Source organism: Solenopsis invicta, chromosome 3 (genome assembly GCF_016802725.1).
Source record: "Solenopsis invicta isolate M01_SB chromosome 3, UNIL_Sinv_3.0, whole genome shotgun sequence".
Classification (NCBI taxonomy): Eukaryota; Metazoa; Arthropoda; class Insecta; order Hymenoptera; family Formicidae; genus Solenopsis; species Solenopsis invicta.
The window spans coordinates 9,545,477-9,570,732 of NC_052666.1; the positions used below are offsets into that span (position 1 = coordinate 9,545,477).

General features: G+C 37.8%; 3 protein-coding genes and 1 pseudogene across 3 annotated transcripts in view; all 4 read right to left on the reverse strand.

Moving 5' to 3' along the window:
• Positions 1–25,256, reverse strand: part of LOC120357042 (protein GVQW3-like) — a 240,672-nt gene that overhangs the window by 20,904 nt on the left and 194,512 nt on the right. The gene's annotated exons all lie outside the window — the stretch shown is intronic.
• On the reverse strand, positions 12,070–13,093 carry LOC113003356 (annotated as a pseudogene).
• Positions 17,152–18,135, reverse strand: LOC120357356. The gene has a single exon (XM_039447532.1). The coding sequence runs from the start codon at positions 18,133–18,135 to the stop codon at positions 17,152–17,154; it is 984 nt and encodes a 327-aa protein (XP_039303466.1).
• On the reverse strand, positions 18,573–19,756 carry LOC120357045. The gene is made up of 2 exons (XM_039446394.1): positions 19,109–19,756; positions 18,573–19,034 (listed from the first exon to the last, which is right to left on the reverse strand). The coding sequence occupies exons 1-2, from the start codon at positions 19,539–19,541 to the stop codon at positions 18,823–18,825; spliced, it is 645 nt and encodes a 214-aa protein (XP_039302328.1). The 5' UTR covers positions 19,542–19,756; the 3' UTR covers positions 18,573–18,822.

The following is a 25,256-nucleotide window of genomic DNA, read 5'->3' on the forward strand; positions in this document are numbered from 1 at the left end:
TGTATGTATTGAGTTCATTGGCCATGGGGAAATGTGCTAAGTACACCCAAGGACTTTGATTCTGTCCATGGGGAAATTTTTCAAACTGAGAAGTCGCTATTTTTCTATATACTTACAGTTCATAATTAACGTAACGACCAATAAGCTCTAATCCTTTCATTAATCATGAACTGCGAGTATGTAGAAAGTGGTGACTTCTCAATTTGGAAAATTTCCCCATGGACAGAATCAAAATCCTTGGGTGTACATGAAACGTTACCGTAGCGAATGGGAGAAGAAAAACGTTTTTAAAGGTAAATTTTTTAAATATTTATGCATAATAAAATATTGACGCTAATAAGATATTGATGGCAAAGAACGAGACTTAAGCTTTTATGTATTATCAGCATGTAAATAAGGTTAAATACACTTACCTATATGTGTATATTTTTTGTTAGGATGGCTTTGTCGAGCACCTGATAACTTAATTTTGGCAGGCCATGGAGAAGCATATTGTAAATTTTGTACGGTTTCTTTACGAGCTCAAAAACCTAATCTTAGAAAGCATGTAGATACGAAAATGCACAAAGAAAAAGCACTAGCTTTGAATTTAAACAAACAAAAACGCTTAATAGATTCAGGTAAGCACAATTTTAAATTACTGTATTTTATATTTTATTGTTATTATTTATTTATTAAGTGTATTGCAGGTATTTCAATTAAATTAAAAGAAAGTAAATATACTGATATAAAACTAGTATTACATATTGCAACCCATAATTCTATACGAAATATTGATCATTTAAGTGAAACGTTGCAATTAATTGGTAAAGGAACAAAATTGGAAAATCTTTGATTGCACAGAACGAAATGTTCAAAAATAATATTACATGTTATTGCATCTGGAATGTTGAAAGAACTTATTAATGATATAGGTTCAGAAGAATTCTCTATAATAATAGACAAATCAACAGATATATCTACTATTAAATACATGGCTTATTGTGTTCGGCATTTTAGTAAGAAGCTCAATAATCTAGTCACTAATTTTCTTGGCTTTAGTGAAATTGCTACAGCAACAGCTGATCAACTCTATAATAATTTTACAACATTTATTTCTGAAGTTGGACTTGATTTAAAACATCTTATAGTTATAGCTATTGGAACTGATGGTGTGAGTAATCTGTGTGGAATCAATTATAGTTTGTTCACATTACTAAAAAAAAAAGTTCCAAATTTACAACTTATTAAATGTTCTTGCCATTTGTTAAATTTATGTTCTGCAAAGGCTTGTACAGAGTTACCTTCAAATTTAGAATTTTTATTACAAGAAACAAGAAATTGGTTTGCTACAGTTCTCTTCGTCAGCTTAAATATTCTGAAATGTATGCAAGACTAAATAACGGCAAGCAACCACTAAAACTTATTCAGCTATCTTCGACTCGCTGGTTTGCATGGTCAGATGCTGTATCAGTAAATGTAAAACAATGGAATGAACTAAAAGAATTTTTCCAAACAGTTACTAAGTCATGAGAAGATAAATGTTATACTGCTAGAACTTTAGCAGAAATGTATGAAGATGACTCAAATCTATTATATTTCCTTTTCTTTGATGGAATTTTAAAAGAAATTGTAATATGAATTTAGCATTTCAAAAGACTGATGTAGACATAACAAAATTATATTCTGACTTACGAATATTTCTATTATCTACGGCAAAACGCATATTTAAATCAAGTTTTTTAAGACCTCTTGAACTTTCAAATGCTTCGTCTGAAATGCTTCAGCATACTGATATAGAATCTGTAAAAAAAACTTTGGAAAAAACTAGCTCAAATTTTGGAAATTTTCTACTTCCTTTGGATTCCATAGATTTTGGTACAAAATTTGCATTATATGCTGCTAAAAAGACTATTGCTCAAAATACCTTAAAAATTGTTATGGAAAGAATTGTAGCATTTATGATTCGACTCTTTGAAGAATTAATCAAAAGATTACCATTTAATCTAGTTATTATTGATAAATTACGTTATTTTTCAAATTAATTAATTAAATATAAATAGTGATATTACTAATTCTTATTCAACATGCTGTGTTATGACCGAAAATTAATTCGGCGCACATTCTGGTTGAATTCGGAGAAGTATATAAAATTACATAAATAAAAATAAAAGCACTAAGACCTAGCTACGACCGATGAAGGCTTTCTTACTATCATTGATTTATTAAATAAATTTTTAAAACAATTTGTACGTGTCTGTGTGCATTCAAAACGGGACGTCTCTTATATTTGTATTTCATTAAATTTCAATATTTTCTAATAGACGTTTGTACAAAACTCATTATAATTTCATTGTCTTGATATATTATCAATATTCTATACATATATATATTTAATTATTAGATACTTTTTATCAAGATTGGATTAATATATTTGTTTATTTAAATAAAGTTCATAACTTCTAAAAGTAAAGTTACGTTAAAGGAGAATTGTTCTAATAACAAATGAACAATAAGTAAAAAGTTGCATTAATATGAAATTAAAATGAAGAGACAGTGAACTTTGAGAAGCATTATTTCTATTAAATTCTAACTCGAAATTGTAATTTTATAAAATAAGATTATTGTAAATAAAACAATTACAATACAAATTAATTTAATAATTCATTTATAAATGTAGTTTATATAAAAAAAAACTAATATTTTTTATGTAAAAATGTATTTTTTTTACTTATACATATACAAATAAATTTTGGAAGTTTGTTAATAAAAGTTTGTTTAAAAAATAATTGATTAAAATCAAATATAAACCCATTTAAAATTAACTAAATTAAATATTACATTAATATAAACTTTTTAAGTTTATTAATTTTTTAAGTAGATATTATGAACTCTCTAAATTTGTTATTTGAAATTTTATTACTTTTTTTATTTTTTATTTTTAAGCAGAAAAAAATTATTTGAGGATATAGGATACAAATATACATACATAAAGAATTAAGAGATGTACATATATATATATATATATATATATATATATATATATATATATATATATTGTCACGTATTTTCTTGACACCGGAGAGCAGCGGCGACATACGCGATCAAACAAAGGAACCAAAATTACACGCGAAACACGCGCGTGAGCGATGAACGAACCGATAGATATGTTCATACCAAATCGCGAAATTGGGCGCCAGACGCGATGATACTGGTCGCGTCTCCGGGTTCACTTTTCAACGCTAAACGCGGATCCACCACACGCGATAGATCGCCAGACGAAAACGCGAAATCGTCGCTCACACGCGGCCGGCTAGCTCCTCTAACCGGTAGAGGGGCGGGGTAGCGGAGACAGGGACGGAGCGGCTCTCTTACGGGAGGAGACGGGTAGGCGAGAAACCAAGTAAAATCAGACCGATATAACAGATAGAAATAACATATATTATAGCGTATAATAGAGACGGAGTACAGCCAAACACAAAGAAAATATAAGTCAGAGTAAGAAAAGAACGAAAAAGATAAAGAGTTGGTGAAAACGAATAGGCAGAATGCGAGAATGCTCTTAAATCCTACAACAATTACGCTAACGGCGCGAACCACGGCGGCTGATCCCGCGTGGAACTCGACAGCCAATCACGCGCATTCTGAACAGCGCGGCGAGAACACACTAGCCGAACTTTCGCTAACAGGCATTAATCAATTCAAAACGTAGCACAATCAAAGATACCCGCTGACGATAACGCCGTCGTCGCGGCCAAGTTACAAAATTCGTCCTAAAACGCGCGATACGACAACGCACCGATAACGCGGGCGGCCGTGCGATCGCGGTCGGAACACGATTCGCGCAGGGCTTTGTGCGAGGGCTTTGCGGCTTCCCGGGAAGCCGATCGTTCGCGAGCTTCTACGGCGGGACAGCTAAAGTACACGCGGCAGCCGACAACTGGGTGCGTCGACAAGGTCTCGGGCTTGAGGTGAAGAGCCAGCCAAACACTAAGAAGGTGCATTCAATCGCCACGCGGCGGACGCACTCACACACTAACCTAATGGCTCCACCTCAGAGCGCGAGCCGGTCGACACCGACAGCTCGTGGCTTTACACAGCATTTAGACGGGTCACCTCGACTCTCGGCATGGTCCTCTTCCTCGTCTCCAGGACCCCGGCAGAGATCGCCAGGCCGGGCACCCGACAGCCGCTTTCCGGTAGCTCAGGACGATATCCTACTCGCTCGCTTCCGATAGCACGCGCTCTCGTCACCGGGTCGCACGCAAAAGTCGAGAGGATTGCGCTCGATGCGCGATCGATGGGCGCTACCCCTCCCACAGGGTGCGCGATATCCTTGCGCCTAGCGGCGCGGCCTATTAGCGGCCGCCCTTATCTAGCCGTGACGTCACGGTAGCACAGTGTCGGGTTTCCGCAGGTGTCGTGCGGTCCCCGTCGGCATCTGACATCCTCGCCGCTCTCGTCGTCCTCGCGGAAGACAGTAGCAGAATTTTCCTGCGACGAATCTTCGCCGCTACCCTCCTTGATGGACAGCCGGCATTCGACGGCCCTTGTCCTGGCCGTTCGCCCGCCCCAGCCTGTCCATCAGCTGTGCCACTTGCGAGCCTCTGTTGAGTGGCGCTTATCTGTCGCCACGTCTTGTCTCGTCCTCCTCTCCGTCGGCGGTTTCCTGTGCGCCGGCCCTGGACAATCGCCTTCTTCTTTTCTTGCCGCTGTCCATCTCCCTCGCCGCTGCTGGTCCTTTGTCGAAGTGCCTGCGGTTACATGAAATAAGCCGCGAATAAGTAAATGAAAATAATACGCTACGCAGTCCCGCCGGCGATTTTGCTCTCTCGCTGAGTGCCCGACTCGGTCATACGCGCCTCTTTGCGCTATGCTTAGGTGGAGGACGAAGTAGCGAGGCAGATAAAATTGCCACGTCACAATATATATATATATACGAGGTGTGTTCAAAAAGTATCGCGAATTTTGAATTTTCGCGGGTTACGTATATTCGAATTTCGATCTTTTTGTGGCGTTATGTTGGTACTCATGTCTCTCACTTATGCCGACAAGCTCGGCCATTTTGAATGTTCACTTAATTGTTGACAGCTGCTTTGCTTGCACGTGTTTTGGATCGTCTTCGATTTTTACCTATTCAAAAAAAATGGATCAAAGAACCTGTATCAAATTTTGTGTGAAAAACGAAATTAAGTGCGCGGATGCATTCCGAATGTTGACTGTGGCATACGGAGAAACTACCTTGGACCGAAGCAACGTTTATCGGTGGTACAAAATGTTCTCAGAAGGCCGAGAAGATGTAAACGACGAAGAGCGTTCCGGACGCCCGAGCACTTCAACAACAGACGAAAAAATTAATGAAGTGGAGAAAATGGTATTGGCCAATCGTCGAATCACCGTTAGAGAAGTTGCTGAGGACCTAAACATATCGATTGGCTCGTGCCATTCGATTTTTATCAATGATTTGGGCATGAGACGGGTCGCCGCGAAATTCGTACCAAACGCCCCTGCTCACACATCGTTGCTTGTGCGCGACTTTTTGGCCAAAAACAACACACTAATGATGCCGCAGCCACCGTATTCCCCAGATCTGGCCCCCTGTGACTTTTTCTTGTTCCCTAAACTGAAGAGGCCCATGAAAGGACGACGTTACGCTACGCTTGACGAGATAAAGACGGCATCGAAGGAGGAGCTGAACAAGATAAAAAAAAATGATTTTTTGAAGTGCTTCGAAGATTGGAAAAACCGTTGGCACAAGTGTATAATATCTCATGGGGATTACTTTGAAGGGGACAAAATAGATATTCATGAATAAATAAATAATTTTTGAAAAAACACAAAATTCGCGATACTTTTTGAACACACCTCGTATATATATATATATATATATATATATATATATATATACACGTCTCTTGACAGGAAGCCGGGAGAGGGGACCGGGGAGCAGACGGAGATTCACAACCGGGTTATTTAATAAGAACACTGTTTTATTCCTGAGCGTCGTTACACCGAGCGGCCATCATCATCCACTTCGCGAGAGAAAGCGCGCGAGAAAGAGCGAGCGCGTCTCTCCTTCTCTTACATATCCTGTGTTGCCACTACGGCATCTCGTAGCGCTGTTCGCGTTTTTATTAAATAATCCTGTTGTAAATCTCCGTGTGCTCCCCGGTCCCCTCTCCCGGCTTCCTGACAATCCATTCCGACGTACGAGCCAGTCTATTACAGCCTAAAAAGTAGGATACACACGGGTTCACACGGATTCTCGCGGATCCACGTTCGAGCCGCGTGGCGTACCGACATTACAAGTGAACTCTAAAGTGTAACGGCCGCGCAGTTTTCGGCAACTTTTTTGCATCCGGGCTCTCCGGCGAAAAGTGGAATTAGACATTCAACCTCTTTTACGACCGGGCTCTCCGGCAAAGAGTCACCACATTTGCGTCCGGGCTCTCCAGCGAACAATCAAATTTTTGCGTCTGGGCTGTTCGGCGAAAAGTGCAGTTAGACATAACCCTCCTTTGCGTCCAGGCTCTCCGGCAAGGTGTTATCGCTTTCGCGATCTATCAATGGAAAGGCCGAGATCTTTCTATTGCAGGCTAGTCTCTGTGAGGAAAGAGTCGCACAAGACGTCCACCATTTTTTTTTTATTCAAAAGTATAACGTACGAGCGTACATTACGTCTAAAACTTTTTCAACCGTGCCGGTGACGACATGGATGAAGAAACTTTGAAGGAGCTCTCCCTACTCCAGCTGAAGGATAAGCTTAGAGAATACGGCTTACCCGAGTTATACAACAAGCCAGCGTGCATCCAAGCGCTCCTTGATTATTTCAAACGCCAAGAAGGATCTGAAACGCTGTCCTCTATGGCCGAAGGTAAAGGATTTCTCGGTAAGAATAATCCGACACATTCTATTATAATAGAAGAACCAGAAGATTATGCCGCACTTCGCCAACGTTCTCAGGATCTAGAGAGACAAGTACGGTTTTTCACACGTTAGCTAGAACAGCTCTCTGCCTCCTCCACATCTTTATTTAACCTTATGCAGAAAGAAAAGATACAATCTAATAAGTCGTTGCAACCTCAGTTTCACGTTAATTGGTCGACGCAAACGTCAATAACTGATAGTAACGAAAAGATAAGATAATTTAATCCTTCACCAAACACTGAAAATAAGCACACGTTTCCAGCTTCTTGCCAGAATGAAAACTACATGCCACCACCGAATCAATATTGCCAACACGGACTGGTGTCACATTCGACAACCCTAGCAGCTATTCTTTCTGCTCAGGCAATCACTTTACTGGCATCACAGATACCTTCTTTCTATGGTACAGAGGACGAAGACATTGAAATTTGGATTCGCAAAATAGATATAATGGTTTCAATCCATCAGGTGGACGGCAGTATTAAGTTACTAGCAGCTACACGTAACCTACATAAAATAGCCAGAAATTAGTTTGACCTGGAGGAAGGTTTAATTGCGGAATCATGGAAAGCATTCAAAAATACCATCCCGCGTCGATTTAAAAGGCGAATATTATTTACATCAGTTATGCAACGAGCTGAATCTTGCAAATGGAATTATCCCAAAGAAAATTTTGCAGACTATGCAATGCGGAAACAAAAGCTGATCCAACTGCTACACTTGAGTCAGTTGGATATAATTAATCTCTTCATCGGAAGAATTACAAATTTTTTAATCAGAGGTGTTGCAGTCTTTTATAACATAACCACCGTGGATGATTTCCTAGGAAGGATGGATTTACTACTCAAAGCGTACGGAGCTGCGTTATTCAAGAAATCAATCCTCATGGTTGTTCAAAAACAAAAATCGAAAGAAAATCTTTCTACCTTACTTAAAATACCTTTGCCAAAATCAGATAAGTCGTACTGCAAAGCTAAGAGACACGAAAAAGCCGAGTGTTAGAAGCTAAAACGAAGAGAATCCTCGACAGTGCAACCAAACTTTACCGCTCCTGTCGCCGCAGCGGAAGAGAGAACATCGGGAGAAGATGGGCTACAGGAAGACACTTCCGACATCGTCGCCAGCGTTTCTACAATAGAAAAACGCACAGTCCAGACAAGCGAACCTTTAGTTAAAATTACTTTGTTAGATAACTTTACATACGATCTTAATGCGTTAATAGATACCCGTAGTCCCGCCTCATTTATTACAGAGTCACACATATTTTAAACAGTTTAACAGTTTCAATAACACGCAAAAAGTTCTACACTATTAATGATACTAATATTAATGTAACTGGGTACAAAGAAGTGAAGTTAAAGTTATCCATCTATCAGAAACACCAACTAAAATTTTATTTTACATTATTAAAACGCAAAAATGGCCCACACTAGTAATACTTGGACGCTACTTTTTAACTAAAAATAACTTAAAATTACATTACCATCCGTCTGAAAACACTGAGAAAAATAAATTATCTTTACTTAGCAAAGTCGCCTCTGCAAATATATATTTAGACACTATTCAAAACTCTTCTTTCCTCTCTCTAGAAGAAGTGAAATCAGATTTTGGACTTGATGTGGACAAGAAAATCCTGGAAACTATAAATAAAGCTCTTAGTATCCACTTACAGGAAAAAAATGAAGTCAAAGAATTGCTTCCGGTTACAGTAACGTTAAAAGACACGTCAACTTACGCATATGCACCGAGAAAGTTTGCGCTATCTGAACAAATACAAATTCGGGAAATTATAGATGATTTATTAGCGCGGAAAATTATTAAGGAAAGCACGTCACTCTACTGCGCTCGTATCGTTCTAGTCCGTAAGCGTTCGGGAAAATTAAGGCTGTGCTTAGACTAAAGACCTTTAAACGCGAGAGTGGAGAAATAAAAATATCCTTTCCCTCTAATTGAAAAGGTATCAAACACCATCTAATAGCGGTCGCCGCTTCATGGGCTAACGGTACCGTGGAAAGAATTAATCGATTCCTTAAATCGTCGCTAAGAAAAATAGTGGATGATCAATATGAGTAGTCAGACAAAATCAACGAAGTACAATACACAATTAATAATTCGCATCACTCTTCCATAAAATGTTCACCAAACTTCTATTCGGTATAGGTAAACAAAATCAAACGGATAAACCACTAATTCAATTTTTAAATAACCTAGCAAAATCCGGCCTCGATTATACGGAAATAGAACAACAACGCGAGATAGCTAAACAAGCTTCGGATACCTTAAAATTATATAACAAAACCTACTACGATAAAAGACATAAGAAACATAAGAAACTCTCTCGCGCGCTCTCTCTCGCGAGGCGGATGATGATGGCCGCTCGGTGTAACAATGCTCAGGAATAAAACAGTGTTCTTATTAAATAATCCGGTTGTGAACCTCCGTGTGCTCCCCGGTCCCCTCTTCCGGCTTCCTGACAATCCACTCTGACATACGAGCCAGTCTCTTACAATATATATTGCGACCGCACTCACGAGCGTGGTGCAACTACGTTAGTCGCTCGTGACGATAACTCGCTAAGAAAATGGTTCGCAAAGTCGCTCACACTTGAAGGCACGAAATCGAACGATACGATTGGGCGCCAGGCACGAGCGAGCGTGCCACTCTTATATTACGACGTTACCGATTTCCAAATTCCGGTATGATGGAACGCGAAAATACTCAACTTCGTCACGGGCAATAACGGGCTCTCTTAACCGATAGCTCAGCCACGGAATTAGCAGAGGGGGTGGTTCGCTGCGGGCGGGACGTTAGCAGAGAGCGAGGGAGCTTAAATAGAACACACCAATGTGACAGAAAAATTAATAATGTATTTCGGCCAATATCTGACATCGACTCACAGAGTCCCGCAACAATGTCTCGCGATCCGGGCGCGATCGGAAAATCCCACGCGGTCGTCGGTACGAGTTCACCGAACGGAGAGAGAGTCAAGATTCCGCTCTAGTTAGCGGCGGACCAAACACGCCGCGCACACTCAAAATTCTGCACACTCTCATTACACGCAAGATTGCATGGCGATCCGGTGCGAAAGGCGCGATCGGAAATACGCGATCGCCAAGCAGAGGCACACACAGACGCTACTACAGACGACACACAAGAATTTTACACAATTAGCGCGACTTGGCTGTGGTGTTGGCGACGCTCTCAAGTAAACGAAGCCGAAGAAAATTAAGACGCGACTTGATCGGATGAGGCGCACGGCGACCAATCACGCGGCCAGCACGCGGTTACCGACGTGTTCTAATTCCGGCGGAAGATCTTACGGCGACCGGGAACTTTAAGTGCAATTACCACACGCACGACTCAACCGACCGGCGAAATCGGTGGCTTTACAAAGTCTCGTTCGTCTCACCACGACGCTGGTTTGGCTCGAAGAATGATCGTCCTTGGGCGTTAGCGGCTCTTGTCCTCCCAGCTCGTGACAGTACCTCGGGGCGATCCACAGCGAAGTGATCGATAGCGCGAGGAAATTCGGCAGGCGGCACGCAGGATCTCTCGCCCCACGCACGGGGCTCGTCGCGCCCCGCTATTGGCTCAGCTTCATTATGCGGTCCTCGCGACCCTCTAATCAGGCTGTTGCGCCGCGGCGCGCAATTTGAGGTAGGTCGGTGTCTTCGGGCAGCTCGCGATTTTTTCCGTGGTTTTCCCGAGGCCGGACGGCTATCCCTACGGACTCTTCGGTGTCCGGCGCCTCCACGCTCGGGACCAAGTCAGGACCATTTTTTCGCAGCTCCTCGTTCGGAGTCTTCCACGCGATGATCTGCGTGGAGTGTCGACGTCCCCTACGTTGGACCTTTCCTCTTTGCGTCCTGCAATATTCAGCGGCCTTACTGTTGCGTACAGGCGCGACGGTACAGATAATGTAACTAAATGAAGAGAGATCACCTGTCGTGCGCGCCATTGCGATCTTGCGCACGATCCGTAAGATTCCGAGTGGCGGTAGGTCTTCCGTCTAGCAGTCTTCTTGCCGGGTGAGACTTTGTCGGTACAGAATTAATATTGGCCAGCCGCCGATTCGCAAAATGTCGCTACAATTAACGGACAAACACAAGCGCACAGAACAAAAACGCGGAATTATTAGCGCACGCGCCGACACATCCGTCTCCGAGCTAAGAGGACGTAGAGCCGTAGCGTGCGCTCCCCGGCCGGACCTTACAATTCCTGTGACGGACAGCCTAACAGGATGTCACGTCACAATATATATATATAATTTGTTTTATTATATTATTGAAATTTACTTGTTACAAAAAAAAACAGATTTATGTATTAACAAAATGTGGACCATTAAAACTTCTGTTTACATACTCATATTGCCATAGATCTTCACCACTGGAAGTTATCAAATAATCTGCTATTTCATCTCGTTGCTTGTATGCAGCTTGAGTTGAACGATGAGCAGCAGATGGTCTGATACGTTCCATGTTATTTCCAAAATTTTTATTTCTCCATGCTCCAGGAGTAACATCACCATTTTCTTGCGCAGTATCAACGAAATTGGGAGGGCAATAAATTCTGTCATTTACCAAATTTAAATCGTTTACAGTTTTTAAAAAATTGTGAAGACATACTGTTGTTAGTACTATCTTGTCAACACTTTCGGGATTCATAGCAATTGGTTTTCTTAGGACTCTCCATCGCAAAACAAATATACCAAATGAGTTTTCTATAACTCTTCTAGCTCGCGATAGTCTTTAATTAAAGATTTTGTTTTATTTAAATTACGGCCACAATATGGCCTCATCATATTTTGTGTAAGATGAAATGCCTCATATCCAACAAAATAGCATGGAGTCCTTGTAATACTCCCAGGTAAATTGGCTTTCCTTCGAGGTAAATTTAAATTACTATTGTTCAATGCCTTGCCAAATTCTGATCTTGATAGAACTCCTCCGTCGCTATTACTACCATATGCTCCAACATCAGTGACAGTAAATTCATAGTAATCACATGCCCCCAGTAATACTAAACTAAAAGTCTTTTTATAATTAAAATATGTACTTCCAGAATTTGGTGGAGCTTGTATTTGTATATATTTTCTATCTATAGCTCCGCAGCAATTAGGTAGATTCTAAACTTCCAAAATCCTTCACAAATTTGAATCCATTCTTATTCTATAGGAGCTCTCAAATATATTGGTGCTAGTTGTTCTATAATTACATCACAAGTCTCTTTTATCACTTTGCGAGCTGTTGATTCTCCTATGCGATATGCTAACGCAATTGATAAGATTTGGTCTCCTGTAGCAAGATACCTGATGTAACAAGCAAAAATTAAAGAATTAAGCTATAATAATATATGTTCATATTAATCTAGATCGTGATTTGTATATAATACAATAAAATTTGAGGAAGACCACTATCTGATCAAGCAAGATCTTACTGCCAAAATGTTTCTTGTATGATTATACACAATTCTTAATTTTGTCGAACTGTAAGACTTTGCTTGCGATTTCATACAGTTCTTTAGATTGAATCAGAAAAATATTTTCACAGAATTGAAATTTATTTGAATATTATTGATGCTGACTAGTTTTTTTGAGATCACCCACCCAGGAAAAATTTTTTAAATTTATTAAATTTGAAATTTTAATGTAATTTTGTGAAATTACCTTTCTGATCCAATCTAAAAAACTGTATGAAACTGAAAGTAATTCACAGTTCGAAAGAATTAAAGATTGTATGTAATTATACAAGAAATATCAAAACAAAGATTTTACTTGACTTTAGTGACTTTTCTTGAATTTAAGCTATAGTAAATTGAAAATGTTTTTACTTATACTGTTACCATTACAAAACATATATACCTTAAAGTCACAGCAAGGCGTTGTTAGGGAATTAAAGCTCGGTGACTATTTTTAACTAAAAATGGTTTTAGCATTTCGAGTAGTTGGGTAAAAATACATGGAGACATTCTGGTATAACGGAAAAACATATCTGGATTCATTTCTTGTAATAGATCATGAAAATCTTCTTGATCGCGACGCTTCATGTTAATGGTTAATTGGTCGCACCCAATATCTCCGATTGATCCATCGAAAAAATTTTCTTTGTTGTAACACGTACAAACCAACTAGCAATATAAATATTGTCAATACATCCTCTTCATCATCCATTTTTCAGAGGTATATTGATCCCCAATAAAGCTGGCGAAACTTCTGAAACTCTAGTTTGAGCTGAAATATAAATGTATATTTATTTTACAAAATTGTCATAACATTTTAATTACCCAGTTGGTACACAGAGACAAAAAGAATTACAAAAGAATACAGGCTTATGTCATCAATTTAGAATTCATTTTGAGATACAAAAAGAATTTTTTTTATTCTTTTTGTATCTAAAAATGAATTCTGATTGATGACCTAAGCCTGAATTTTTTTGAATTCTCTGTGCCGACTGGGTAGGCATATATTTTTGATAAAAAGAAACTTACTTGATAAATTCTTATTAAACATGTAGTAAGGTAGATTGTTACAAGAACGCTTAAGTAAATTTAATTGCACTTCACAGAAAGGATCCTGACGCAATATTAAAAACACAGAGGTACTATATTGATCCCCAATAAAGCTGGCGAAACTTTTGAAACTCTAGTTCGAGCTTAAATACAAATGTACATTTATTTTACAAAATTGCTATAACAATTTAATTAGGTATATATTTTTGATAAAAAGAAACTTACTTGATAAATTCTTATTAAACGTATGTAGCAAGGTAGATTGTTACAAGAACGCCAAGTAAATTTAATCGCACTTTACAGAAAGAATCCTGACGCAATATTAAAACCACAGAGGTATATTGATCCCCAATAAAGCTGACAAAACTTTTGACACTCTAGTTCGAGTTGAAATGTACATTTATTTTACAAAATTGTTATAACAATTTAATTAGGTATATAATTTTGATAAAAAGAAACTTACTTGATAAATTCTTATTAATCATGTAGCAAGGTAGATTGTTACAAGAACGCTAAGTAAATTTAATCGCACTTCACAGAAAGGATCCTTGACGCAACTACTACTATCCGTTATAACCATATAACCTAAAATCTTTCTTGGCGTTTGACATTTCAGTCGAATAGCTTGTGATTGGCTAGCCGTAAAACTTAATACTTAAAATTTCATCCTTATGGAATTTTTCAACGTTACGTCTTAAGTTTTAAGTTTCAAAATGGTTACCTTACTGTTTCACTGTAATTGATTGATTTGCTTACTGCTTAAGTCTTACAGGTAAACCTTTACAAAAGGGGAGCAGCCTCTGACGACCTTAACCTTGACATATGTTATCAATGGGAAGGTACTGAGTAACATACAAAAGGTTTTAAATAATGCTCACGTCCCAGTAAACACAGAATATGTATGTTATATAATATAGGAGTAACATGTAATATAACAGATGTTACATTCTATTTATATTATAATTATATAATATTACTTTATACATGCAATATAACTAGATTATGAAACTATTATGATGCCTGTTATTAATGTGTTATAATAGACAAACAGCAATATAATTACAATATTGCATGTTATATAATAACGGTTATATTACATACATTTTGATATTATATAATTTAAAATACGCGAAATTTTATTCACCTAACCTAACTTAATAGCAAGGCCATTTTCAGTCGGTTCCGATACCAGAGAGGTTCCTCTCTGCCAATACTTCCCGCCATTAATTAAGGCAATTATAATTAATTAATTAATTAAGGTACTCGGTAGTCGGTGTGTATCAGAGTGCGGTCAAGTTAACATCTTTTGATTCGTCAATTTGTAAAATTCTTTGTTCTAATTGATTAATCAAATGCTTCGAAGCATTTGTAGTGTCCAGTTGATCGCACCCTTAGTGTGTATCAGTGCAGTGTATTTCCGAACCCAGCATACCTCTCCGGCCTATTTTGTGCATTGATAAGAGAAAACAAGTATGTAATGAAATATTATAATCATAAACACTGTGTGATATAATGTTATCATGGATAAATATCGATTATTTGATATCATTTACCCACGGATTATACATTTAGATCGTATTTGACATCGTTTTCAACATCACGTAGAAAATGAGGTGAAAATTTTCGCTAGAGAAACGGCATCCGTTCCAGTGATATAAATGTAAAAATTTTTTATCTGTAAAGTGACATAAAAGTTGGAAAACACTGGATTATATACTGTTATTATAGTGTTAATATAGTGTCGTTTTTATTCATGAAAGAAAAAAATGCTTTAAAATTACTATAATTTAAAAATAATTTATTTCAGTTGGTTCATAACAATTAGTTTTAGTATTAATTATAATTTATAATTGTTTTGACACGCAGTTTGTACCTGATATTATTACTGCGTAAATATTAAACAAATGTTAGTAAAATAGTTATATTCATTATTTTCCACATAGCACGTAATATTTCTGTGATATCACAGAAATATTGCAATATCACAGAAATATTACATATTACTGTAAAATATCACAGAAATATTACATATTACTGTCAAATATCACAGAAATATTATTGTGATATTCCACAGTAATAATGACATTAAAGTATTCTAGTGATATCACAGGAATATCACAGAAATATTACTGTGATATTACACAGTGATAATAACATTAAAATATTCCAGTGATATCATTGCAATATATTGTTGCAATATTTAATCCCAAAGAACAAGGTAATGTCAAATGACGTTTCTATTATGTCTTACTAAGGAGGTTCATCTGGTTAGTAATTAACAGATGGATTTTGAAAAAAAATTAAATACAAGTTAAGATGTGTATAAAAATATATCTCACAAATTTTTGAGTCCTTTGGGTACCTCAGTGATGAGATATTAATAAAAATATTTAGTGCAATTTTATATTGTGTCTTATGGAAAATGACACTTTTCGAGACTTCTTCCACAAAATTCGTAAAGAATTAACAGACAGTTTTTGTAAAAATTAATGGTAATAACAAAAAAATATGTAAGAAAAATTTGTGCGAAGAGAGTAGATCGATTGGATATCTGAGAAATAAGAAATGAGTAGATATTTTTTGCAAAAATCTCGTTCACGCGTAGGTTATCTTCTATTACTCGATGAGCGGCAACATCGGAACGTCTTACCAAAGCGCGCGCTATTTAAAATGTGAAAGTTTGAAAAAGAATAGTTGAGAAAACCCATAACGTAGAAATTTGAAACAATAATTTATTATGAACAATAATATATTACAACAATAAAACTTATAGTAAAATTTGGAACAACTAACTTATTAATCGGACATTTTTTCCAAAAATTCAGATATTTTTTGTATCACCGACCTGGATTTTGTAACTCGCACAATCCCATTTTCATCCTCGCCAAAAAGATTGAGCAATCCTATTAATTTATGTTGCTTAAAAGAATCTAATATTAAATCATACGAAATATTGGCAGCAATTAATTTTTTTCTCGTAGCAAGTGAAGTGCAAGTGCTTAATACACTCAATTTCTTTAGAGCATTGGGTAAATTATCATGGAAAGCTTTTTTCTCAATTGCCTGGTTCCAGGTTAAAGTGCTTTCTAGTATGTTCTGATTTGGAATGCCCAATTTGATTATTATTTGTTCTAGAATTATAACATCATTAATAGCGTTATGCGCATCGGTAGTTGATATTTGTAAATTACTTGCTAATTGCTCTAATTTATTTTCACCCTTTCCTGTTAGTCCTGTACATTTTTTTATAATCGGCAACGTATCACAAAAACCATGTAACACAGTTTTAAAATGATCAATCAGAAAAGTTTTCTGAATAGCTGCCAATAATCTTGGATAATCAAATTTGCAGTTATGCGCAACTAAAATACATTGTTTGTGAAAACCACTCAAAAACTTATAGAATTGTTGCATGGCCTCAGATAAGGGAAATGATGTAACTGAATTATTACGATATTGTAACTGCCCTGCGACGATTCGTAAGCCGGTAACCTGGCTTGCTCTCTCGTCAATTTTTTGAGTTGAGTTAATATAAATGGAAAAAGTTGATGTCTCGTGTTTAGCGGCGATTTGCAAAATATCTGCTGTCTTAGAAAAACCCCCAGTTTCCAAATCAAAGAAAACTATAATAGGAAGTGAAAGATTATTAGGTATTTCAACTATAGTAGGTATATCAGAGTTTAAGAGTGCCATATCTGATTGATATGTTTCAGGGCCTTCTGAAAATTCTTTTCTATGTCATAACTGAGTCTTCATTTTTTTAAGTAAAATGCGCCTTTTTTTAAAATCTCGAGTTGATGATCTTAAATATCTTTTGCGAGCATTTGAGGCTATTGTATTTCCGTATTTTGTAGTATGTTTTCCGGGGGATAAAGATAATTTTTGTGCTAATTGGGCTACGTACTCTTCTCCATCATTTTTTTTATTAATTGCACAAGCTAGTCTATAATCGCCCGACGTTGACGTCCCATAAAAGCGGGACTTCGGTGCTTTGCTAGCTATAATTGAATTTAAGCTTTCGTTGGCATTACTAGAAACTCCGGCTACAAACCTCTCAGTTTTACTCGCAAGAACATCAAACAAACATTTCAATGCTTCAAACAGATTTTCATTATGAAAACCTTCGCCTATAGAGGAATGTTTGTAAGTTTCCGGATTTTTATGATAACCGCACCAAGTTCCGCAATTAGCATGTTGATTGAAACAATGATATGGTATGTTTTTTATAGCCTTAGCCATTCCCGCAGCATCGCCTACATTCTGAGCCATACAGTATGCAAAACATCGTTGAATATGTTTTATTGCAACTCCAGTGAGTTCTTTGTGATTTTTTTTTAATTTATAGAGTTCATTTGTCACACCTTTACTTGTATGGTTTTTATCAGCATGTTTTATAATTTCATGACAACTAGCTGCACGCATAGCTGAAATGGAGCTACTATCATTGTCACTAATTACGATACCCAATTCAACATAACATGCCTGAAAAATTTTATTGTCTGTAGCTAGTTGTGCAGCGGCTTTGGGTTCCATAGCTTTTGCACTACCCTCGAAATTGCGTCTGCAATCATGATCTTCGGGGTCATGTCCACGATCACACATTCGACATTTGCGATTTAGCGAAGTATAAGAAAGAACTTTTTGGGTAAATAATCCAATGAGTGCAGCTGAACCAGTGAGGCTGTCATAATTACGTCCAGTACCTCTAGTTGACCATCCCATATCAAATGAAGCAGCAATTCGCACTGTATTCTCTAATGAAATAGGTGTATTTATTTCATATACACCAGGTAAAGTAGGAAAGATAAAATTGGATTTTAAATGAACCGGTCTGAAAGGGAAACGAAATAATGGTGATTGAGGGAAATAAGAAATTCTTTCAGATTAACATTATTTGTTATAAATTTTTATACACCATGATACATAAGTTGTACATACACGTATAAATAGGTAGAAAAAGTAATGTTATTTTTTATAATACAACATTATAACAGTAGTTATCAATTCACAAAATTCGTCGAAAAATGACATATACTGTACATGTAGATATCAGATATAACAAAGATTGAAACTCTAATGTATGGCAATTGATTATTGCAACTCTTGATCGAGAAACGCATATATATATATATATATATATATATATATATATATATATATATATATATAAACATGTATAAACGTTAAAAGTTAATAGAAAATAGTTTGTGAGTATATAAATTGATCTCATAGTGCACACAACTTACATGTACATTTTGTACATGTAACAGGCCAAATATAAATATAGTGATTAAATAAAAAGAATAAAAATTAAGTGTATAAAAATTGATCTTGAAATGAAAAAAACTAAAAATGTATATAGTTATATCGAAGAAAAAAATGAAAATGTACTGCATCACAATAAATTGCTTACAATAGTTCTTTAATCTTATCGATATTTTTAATTGTAAGTTCTCTTTCCATAACAGTTGCTCTTATGCAGCTGTCCTGAGCCATCTTCTCAACAACACAACCTACTTCTTTCTCATGTGTTTTGTAAGTATTCGGATGATATAAAGGAATGTTTAAAGAAGCCAATAATTTATTCAGATGTGTATTACCTATGCCTGCGTTCAAAGTCCCTGAAATGCATAGAAAAAACATTTACACTGCTACATAATATTGGTTTGAATATTTATTAGACAAATTAAATTACCCATTGCTCCTCTGGTATTGACATCGTAGTGGGCAATCTGCCTACCCTGCTTATTTTCTTTTGATGTCGCATGCTTTTTATCTGTAGCAACTCGTATGATTGTCATGCAACTCCGACATTTGACAGAAAACATCGAAGCCAACCCGACTCGTGTTTCTTCCACAGTATCGAGCAGAGAAACCATCGCATCACATTTTTTGCAAAACAATTCTTTTGCGAGGGTTTTCAAATCTACGATACGCCTTCCCTCAAGTTGGCCGAATTCGCTTTCGCCAGTTTCACATTCTTTGAGGTTATCAGATACCTTATTTCGACAGCCATAAATATTTCTCAAATTTTTACCGACGTTTTGTAACCGTATTCTTGAATTGTATACTTTTTCGGTCACACGTTTTCCTTTCCAGAAAAATTTCTTTTTCAGATTTTCACTCATTGTTTTATAATATTATGCGACAACTATTGCATTTATAAATATAAATAAAAGCTTTATGTATACGCGTGTGAGTGTGCGTTCTCATGTGTACGCGACGTTGCCAAATCTAGTCAGCATACTGCGCTAGTCAAGTCAAAGTTGAACGTGTTTCTCGCTTGACGTACTACGTACCAGATGAACCTCCTTAATGCAACGTCACTATCTCTTTGATTAATTGGATATTTTCAGTATCTATAATATTCTTGGTAATTTTAGTATCCTAGAAGAAATCAACTTACAAATAAAATAATAATGTCTTTGCCCTTTCGTGGAATAAAATTAAAAGTTAAAAAAAAATTAATTTTATTATTAGTTTAGGTATTTACTTAGTTTATCTCTAAACTGTATATATAAACTAATGTACGCTCTTCTGTAATCTATCAATTTAATTATCGCTTTACAACTCGATCAATAATGATTTTATTAAAAAATTACAGAAAAACCTTTGTATTTGTCTTATTGCCATTTATAATTTTTACAGGATCACAAAAATTGATTTTAATTTTTAAAAATTTTCATCATAAAAAATTTTTTTAAAGAAAATGTTTACAAAAAGTTCTGTCAATACACATTTATTATTCACTGGGCAATAAATATTTTAAGGTATATTTAAAAGTTTTTGAAAAAAATATACATTTTTACGTCATTTAATATTTACTGCTCGGTACATTATTTCGTAAAATAATTTATTCATTAATATTGATTAGACTATTATACACCACAGTAAAAGGTATTCCAAGTTAATTAGAATATTAAATTTCTAACAAATTTTTCTTTAGACTTTGCTTTTTTTAATTTTATTAAAAAATATGATTATATATATTCTATCATTAATTAGGTATTTTACAATGTTCATTAATTATATGAATGTATATACGAGGTGTGATCAAAAAGTAAGGTGACTTTTCATTTTTATAAAAAAATATTCATTTATTCATCCAAAATTATGTTATCCCCTTCAAAATAATCCCCCTCTGATACAATGCATTTGTGCCAGCGCTTTTTCCAGTCGTCAAAACATTTCTGAAATGCACTTTTGGGTATTGCCTTGAGCTTCTCCAGCGATACAGCCTTAATCTCCTCAATCGTCGCAAATCTTCGTCCTTTCATAGGCTTTTTCAATTTTGGGAAGAGGAAAAAGTCACAGGGGGCCAAGTCTGGTGAATACGGTGGCTGAGGCATGATGATAGTATTGTTTTTGGCCAAAAAGGTACTCACTAGTAACGACGAATTTCGCTGACACACGTGTCATACCCAAAACACCCGTTAAAATTGATTGGCATGATCCAAACGATATGTTAAGATCATCAGCTATTTCTCTAATCGTGATTCGACGATTTTTCAACACAATTTCTTTCACTTCCTGAACATTTTCGTCGGTTTTTGACGTGCTGGGGCGTCCAGAGCGAGGTTCATCGTTAACATTTTCTCGGCCCTCTTGGAATAACTTATACCATTTATAAACATTTTTTTTGCTCAAAGTTGACTCACCGTACGCCACTGTCAACATTTCAAGAGTTTTTGAACACTTAATACCATTTTTTACACAAAAATTAATACAAACTCTCTGCTCCATTATTTTCAACAGCAAAAAATCGCCGAGCACGCAAACACGAATCTAACCTTTATGCCTCTCACATAAAAACAACACATGCTATATAGTCAAAACTGTGAACATATGATCGTGATGAGTGTACCAACACAAAAAAAAAAAATTTTGAAATTAGAGTGTACAGAGCGCGTGAAATTCAAAAAGTCACCTTACTTTTTGATCACACCTCGTAATGTTGCGGCTCGGTCACCAACCGTCACAACATACGACAAAACAAGCGAGCGTGTGCACAGCCGCTATGCGGTCCCGCCGTGTGTATAAGACTCCACGCAAACAAGTGAGTGCTGGCATCACCGCTAGGTGGCTGCGCCGCTGGAGACCTTCTCGTGAGTCGAATGCAGCTACAGGTGTTATATCTAGACGTCATCGCGGCCGACTCACTAGCTCACACTTCAGTGAGATTTTAAGGAAAATCGTTGCTTGTTGTAATTTGGGGACGAATACTCGTTCTGATTCTTTTTCCAATGTGACGTGTGTGTGGAACGATGTTCCACATAAAATTATATATTTTTACATGTAAATAATATTTTGTATTGTTATTTACTCTTGAACATAAATTAAAATTATAATTCAAATTAAATCTCTTTTAACAAAAAGGGAAAAGGACACAAGAGATATTTTTTTGTAAATTAAACATTTATTACGTTTACATTATTGTATTCTGTTTTAATAAATATAATTATTTTTTTTCTATGTCTAATATATATTACATGTAACAATGTTTTATATTTTTGTGTGTATTTTTAACAATGTGTTATAAGCTGTTTTGTATTGTTGTGTGTATTTTTAACAATGTGTGATAAGCTGAAATAAGGCATTAGTAAATTCAAATACAACAGTTACCTTATTATCATATAATAATTATATAACAAAGTAACAACTTATACTACATTTATATTACATTAAAATAAATTTATAAAATTGTTATATAAATGTTTGGTTTCAATTAATATAACGTTTTAGTAACACGTTATATGGATGTTATATAACTGCAATTTCGTATGAGTGGGAAATTAAAACTAACATGCAAGTTTTATGTAACACACGTTATATTGCCGTTGCTTTCTGTTTCATTAAGCTAATATAATTGTTTTATAATTGTGTTTAATGGGGTCTTATTAAAAAAATGTCATTACAGAAAAAAAAACAGTTTTTCTTACTTATTTCAGAAAATATTCATTTTACAAAAAAATGTGTCAAACAAAAAATAAAGCTGATAAGTTCTATAAAAAAAGTTATATGCATATTTTATCTAACTTCGATACCGTAGTTGTTATAGTAGAAAAATTGTTTTAAAATAATTTTTTTTTAGTTTGAGTAGTTTTGCGTGAAATGTAGATGCTTGGGCGGGGGAGGGGCTTCGCCCCTCCCCATAGTTTTTCTAACCCAATCTAATCCTATTTTAGTTGTAATTTGATCTAGTTTATCTAATTGACCATGTTGCGATGTTTGATTTGAAATTATGGCCCACCCTTTCCCGCATCCATCACGTTATTAGTGGACTCACTGAGACGGGGTGGGTTACGTTAGAAAAAATACGGGGAGGAGGTGCAGGGGGAGGGGCGAAGCCTCTCCCCCGCCAACGCGTTCTCTGTACAACATGAAAAATTTGAATTTGTCAGAGTTTTTTTAAAATGGTTTTTTTGATTATAACTCCTAAAGTATTGGAGTTAGGTAAAATATGTATAAAACCTTATTTTTAGAGCTTATCACAAGCTTAATTTTTTATTTAACACATTTTTTTATAAAATGAATATTTGCTGAAATAATTAAGAAAAACTATTTTTTCTTTCTCTGATAATATTTTTTTAATAAGACGTGAGCATTACCTAAAACCTTTTGTATGTCACTCAGTACCTTTCTATTGATAACATATGTCAAGGTCAAGGTCGTCAGAGACTGTACTTTTTGTAAAGTTTTACCGTCTTACGTCTTAAGTATTCCTATGTGCCATGGCCTTAACTCACATAACGATCTCGCTTTTAATTGCTCTGTTCAGCAGCCATTGTTTTTGATCAGGCTCCACAGTTTATCCGCGCTTTTCTCATGACTGTATTTTAATAACTGAGCTTTACTCATTGTGTTTATAATTACTGCATATGGCGGATTCACTTTACAATCCCACTTTTAATGTAGGGGGTGAAATAAAAAAGGGATAAATTAAATTAGAGAAAAGTGAGCTCAAGAGCCACGCAGGATGTTAGGTGCAAATAAATAACAAAAATCTCCAATGTCAGGCAAACGTTTCAACCTTTAATGACGGTCTTCCTCAGTGATAATACAAGTCTATAAAACAACAATCGCACTAATTAAGATATGAATTTATCACAATAAACAAATAAAGAACAGAAATAAGAAATGAAAACAAGTTACCGAATAGATAGAGATTGTGCAAAACCGTGGTGTACATCTTACTACAACGTCTTAGAATAATAATATTATGAAAGACCTCACAGAGCGCGTGCTGAGACAAGAGTTTTGTGAAACCACATAATTGGTTGCTAACAAATAAATAAGTAAATAAGAGAAAGATGTTAAAATGATGACTTTAAAACTTGTGGCAAACAACCATAAAAATTAAATAATTAAAAAAGGTGCAAATCAATAAAAAATAAAATAAATAAATAAATAAAAATAAAAATGGAAGCTGTACAAGTCATTAGATTATCCCGTAGGGGTCTGGAGTCGTTTCGGAGCCTCCCGAGGCTCTGCAACGACTCCAGATACAGGAATTGGCGTTCCTGCGGTTCCCGAGCTCGCTAGGGGGTCTGCGGTCTCTCGTAGGCCGTAGACTCAGGGACTTCAGCCACCCTGGCGACCCAGCTGGTATACCGTAATCCGTCACGTGCTGAAATTACGTGCAGGACGGACCGGTAGCCTGGGTCTCACCGCCCGGGCTGCGAGGAGTAAACCTCTATAAAAAATCCAAGGGTGGCGTCTGTGGCGCGGGGTGTCGCTCCGTGTAACAGCGGGGCGGCGCTCCGTGTCTCGGACGCCAGCTTCTCTAGTTGGTCGGCAGCGTGCTGCCCGAGTGGGGGTGCCGGTCCGGGGTGGTCCCTGGCGGGTGCTTGCGCTCGTCCGGGGCCTCCCGGGCCGTCCCCCGCCCTTCGGTTTGACTCGTCGTCCATGACGGCCTCGGGCCGACGGTCCCCGGACGTCGGCCCGAGTAGGCCCCGGGGCGAGGGTGGGGTTCCCCTCGATAAATAAGACCCCACTATGAAATTACGTGGCCGACGGAAAAGACAAGTTACCGCCCAGGGGTGAACGGACACCCCAGGGCCGGCACGGGGGGGGCTAGTGTCCCGGGCCCCCCCCCTGTCGACATCGAGCGACGGGCGGTCGCGCGGAGTGCCCACAGGCTCCGCCGACTACAGGGCGACTGTGGGAACCGGTGAGGGAGACCCCCGCTCTGCGGCGCGCTCGGCGCGTCTCGCGCAACTGCGTGAGCGCTACGGGCCCGACGTGGACCGGGCGACTCCCAGGGAGCTGCGGGCGCTGGAGCAGATAGACAAAGAGCTATACTGGGACAGCGACGACCTCGGCTCCTCTGAAGAAAACAGCGATTCTCAGAGAGATGACTCCTCCTCCGAATCGCAGTACGGCGTGCATATCTCGTCCTCGGATGACGAGTGCGGGGTTGAGCCGGCCAAACCGGCCGCGGCCCCCGCCTCGGGCACCGGGGAACGCCGCACCGCCTGGTGGGAGGCCTAGGGTGGAGCCGGCCGACAAGGCCGAGGCCCCCATGCCCCCACCCAGGAGAGTTCGGGCCAGTCACCCGGTGGACGCCGCGAGGCGGACATCGGTGGACGGGGCCTCGGTGGCGGGGAGCGTCGCTCGCGCTCCTTGTCTCCGGACCGGTTGTCCGGCGGACGCCGTGCGGCGGAAGCCGGGCGGCCTGGCGGAGGCATGGATGCGCGCCGATCGCGCTCGCGCTCGCCGATCCGCATCCGCGGAGGTGGCCTGGGGGGCGAGGGTGAGGATGACTCACCCGGTGAGCCTACCCGTGGCGCCTCCGAGGACATGGATCGGTCCGAGGAGGAGGAGGAGGATGTAGTGACCGGGGG

Bases quoted from the DNA above. Each gene is read 5' to 3' on its own strand.
- LOC120357045 (XM_039446394.1), bottom strand. From the start codon at position 19,541: ATGAGTGAAAATCTGAAAAAGAAATTTTTCTGGAAAGGAAAACGTGTG. The intron at 19,035-19,108 runs GTAATTTAATTT...TATGCATTTCAG, and splicing joins CAATACCAGAGGAGCAATGG to GGACTTTGAACGCAGGCATA.
- LOC120357356 (XM_039447532.1), bottom strand. From the start codon at position 18,135: ATGGGATGGTCAACTAGAGGTACTGGACGTAATTATGACAGCCTCACT.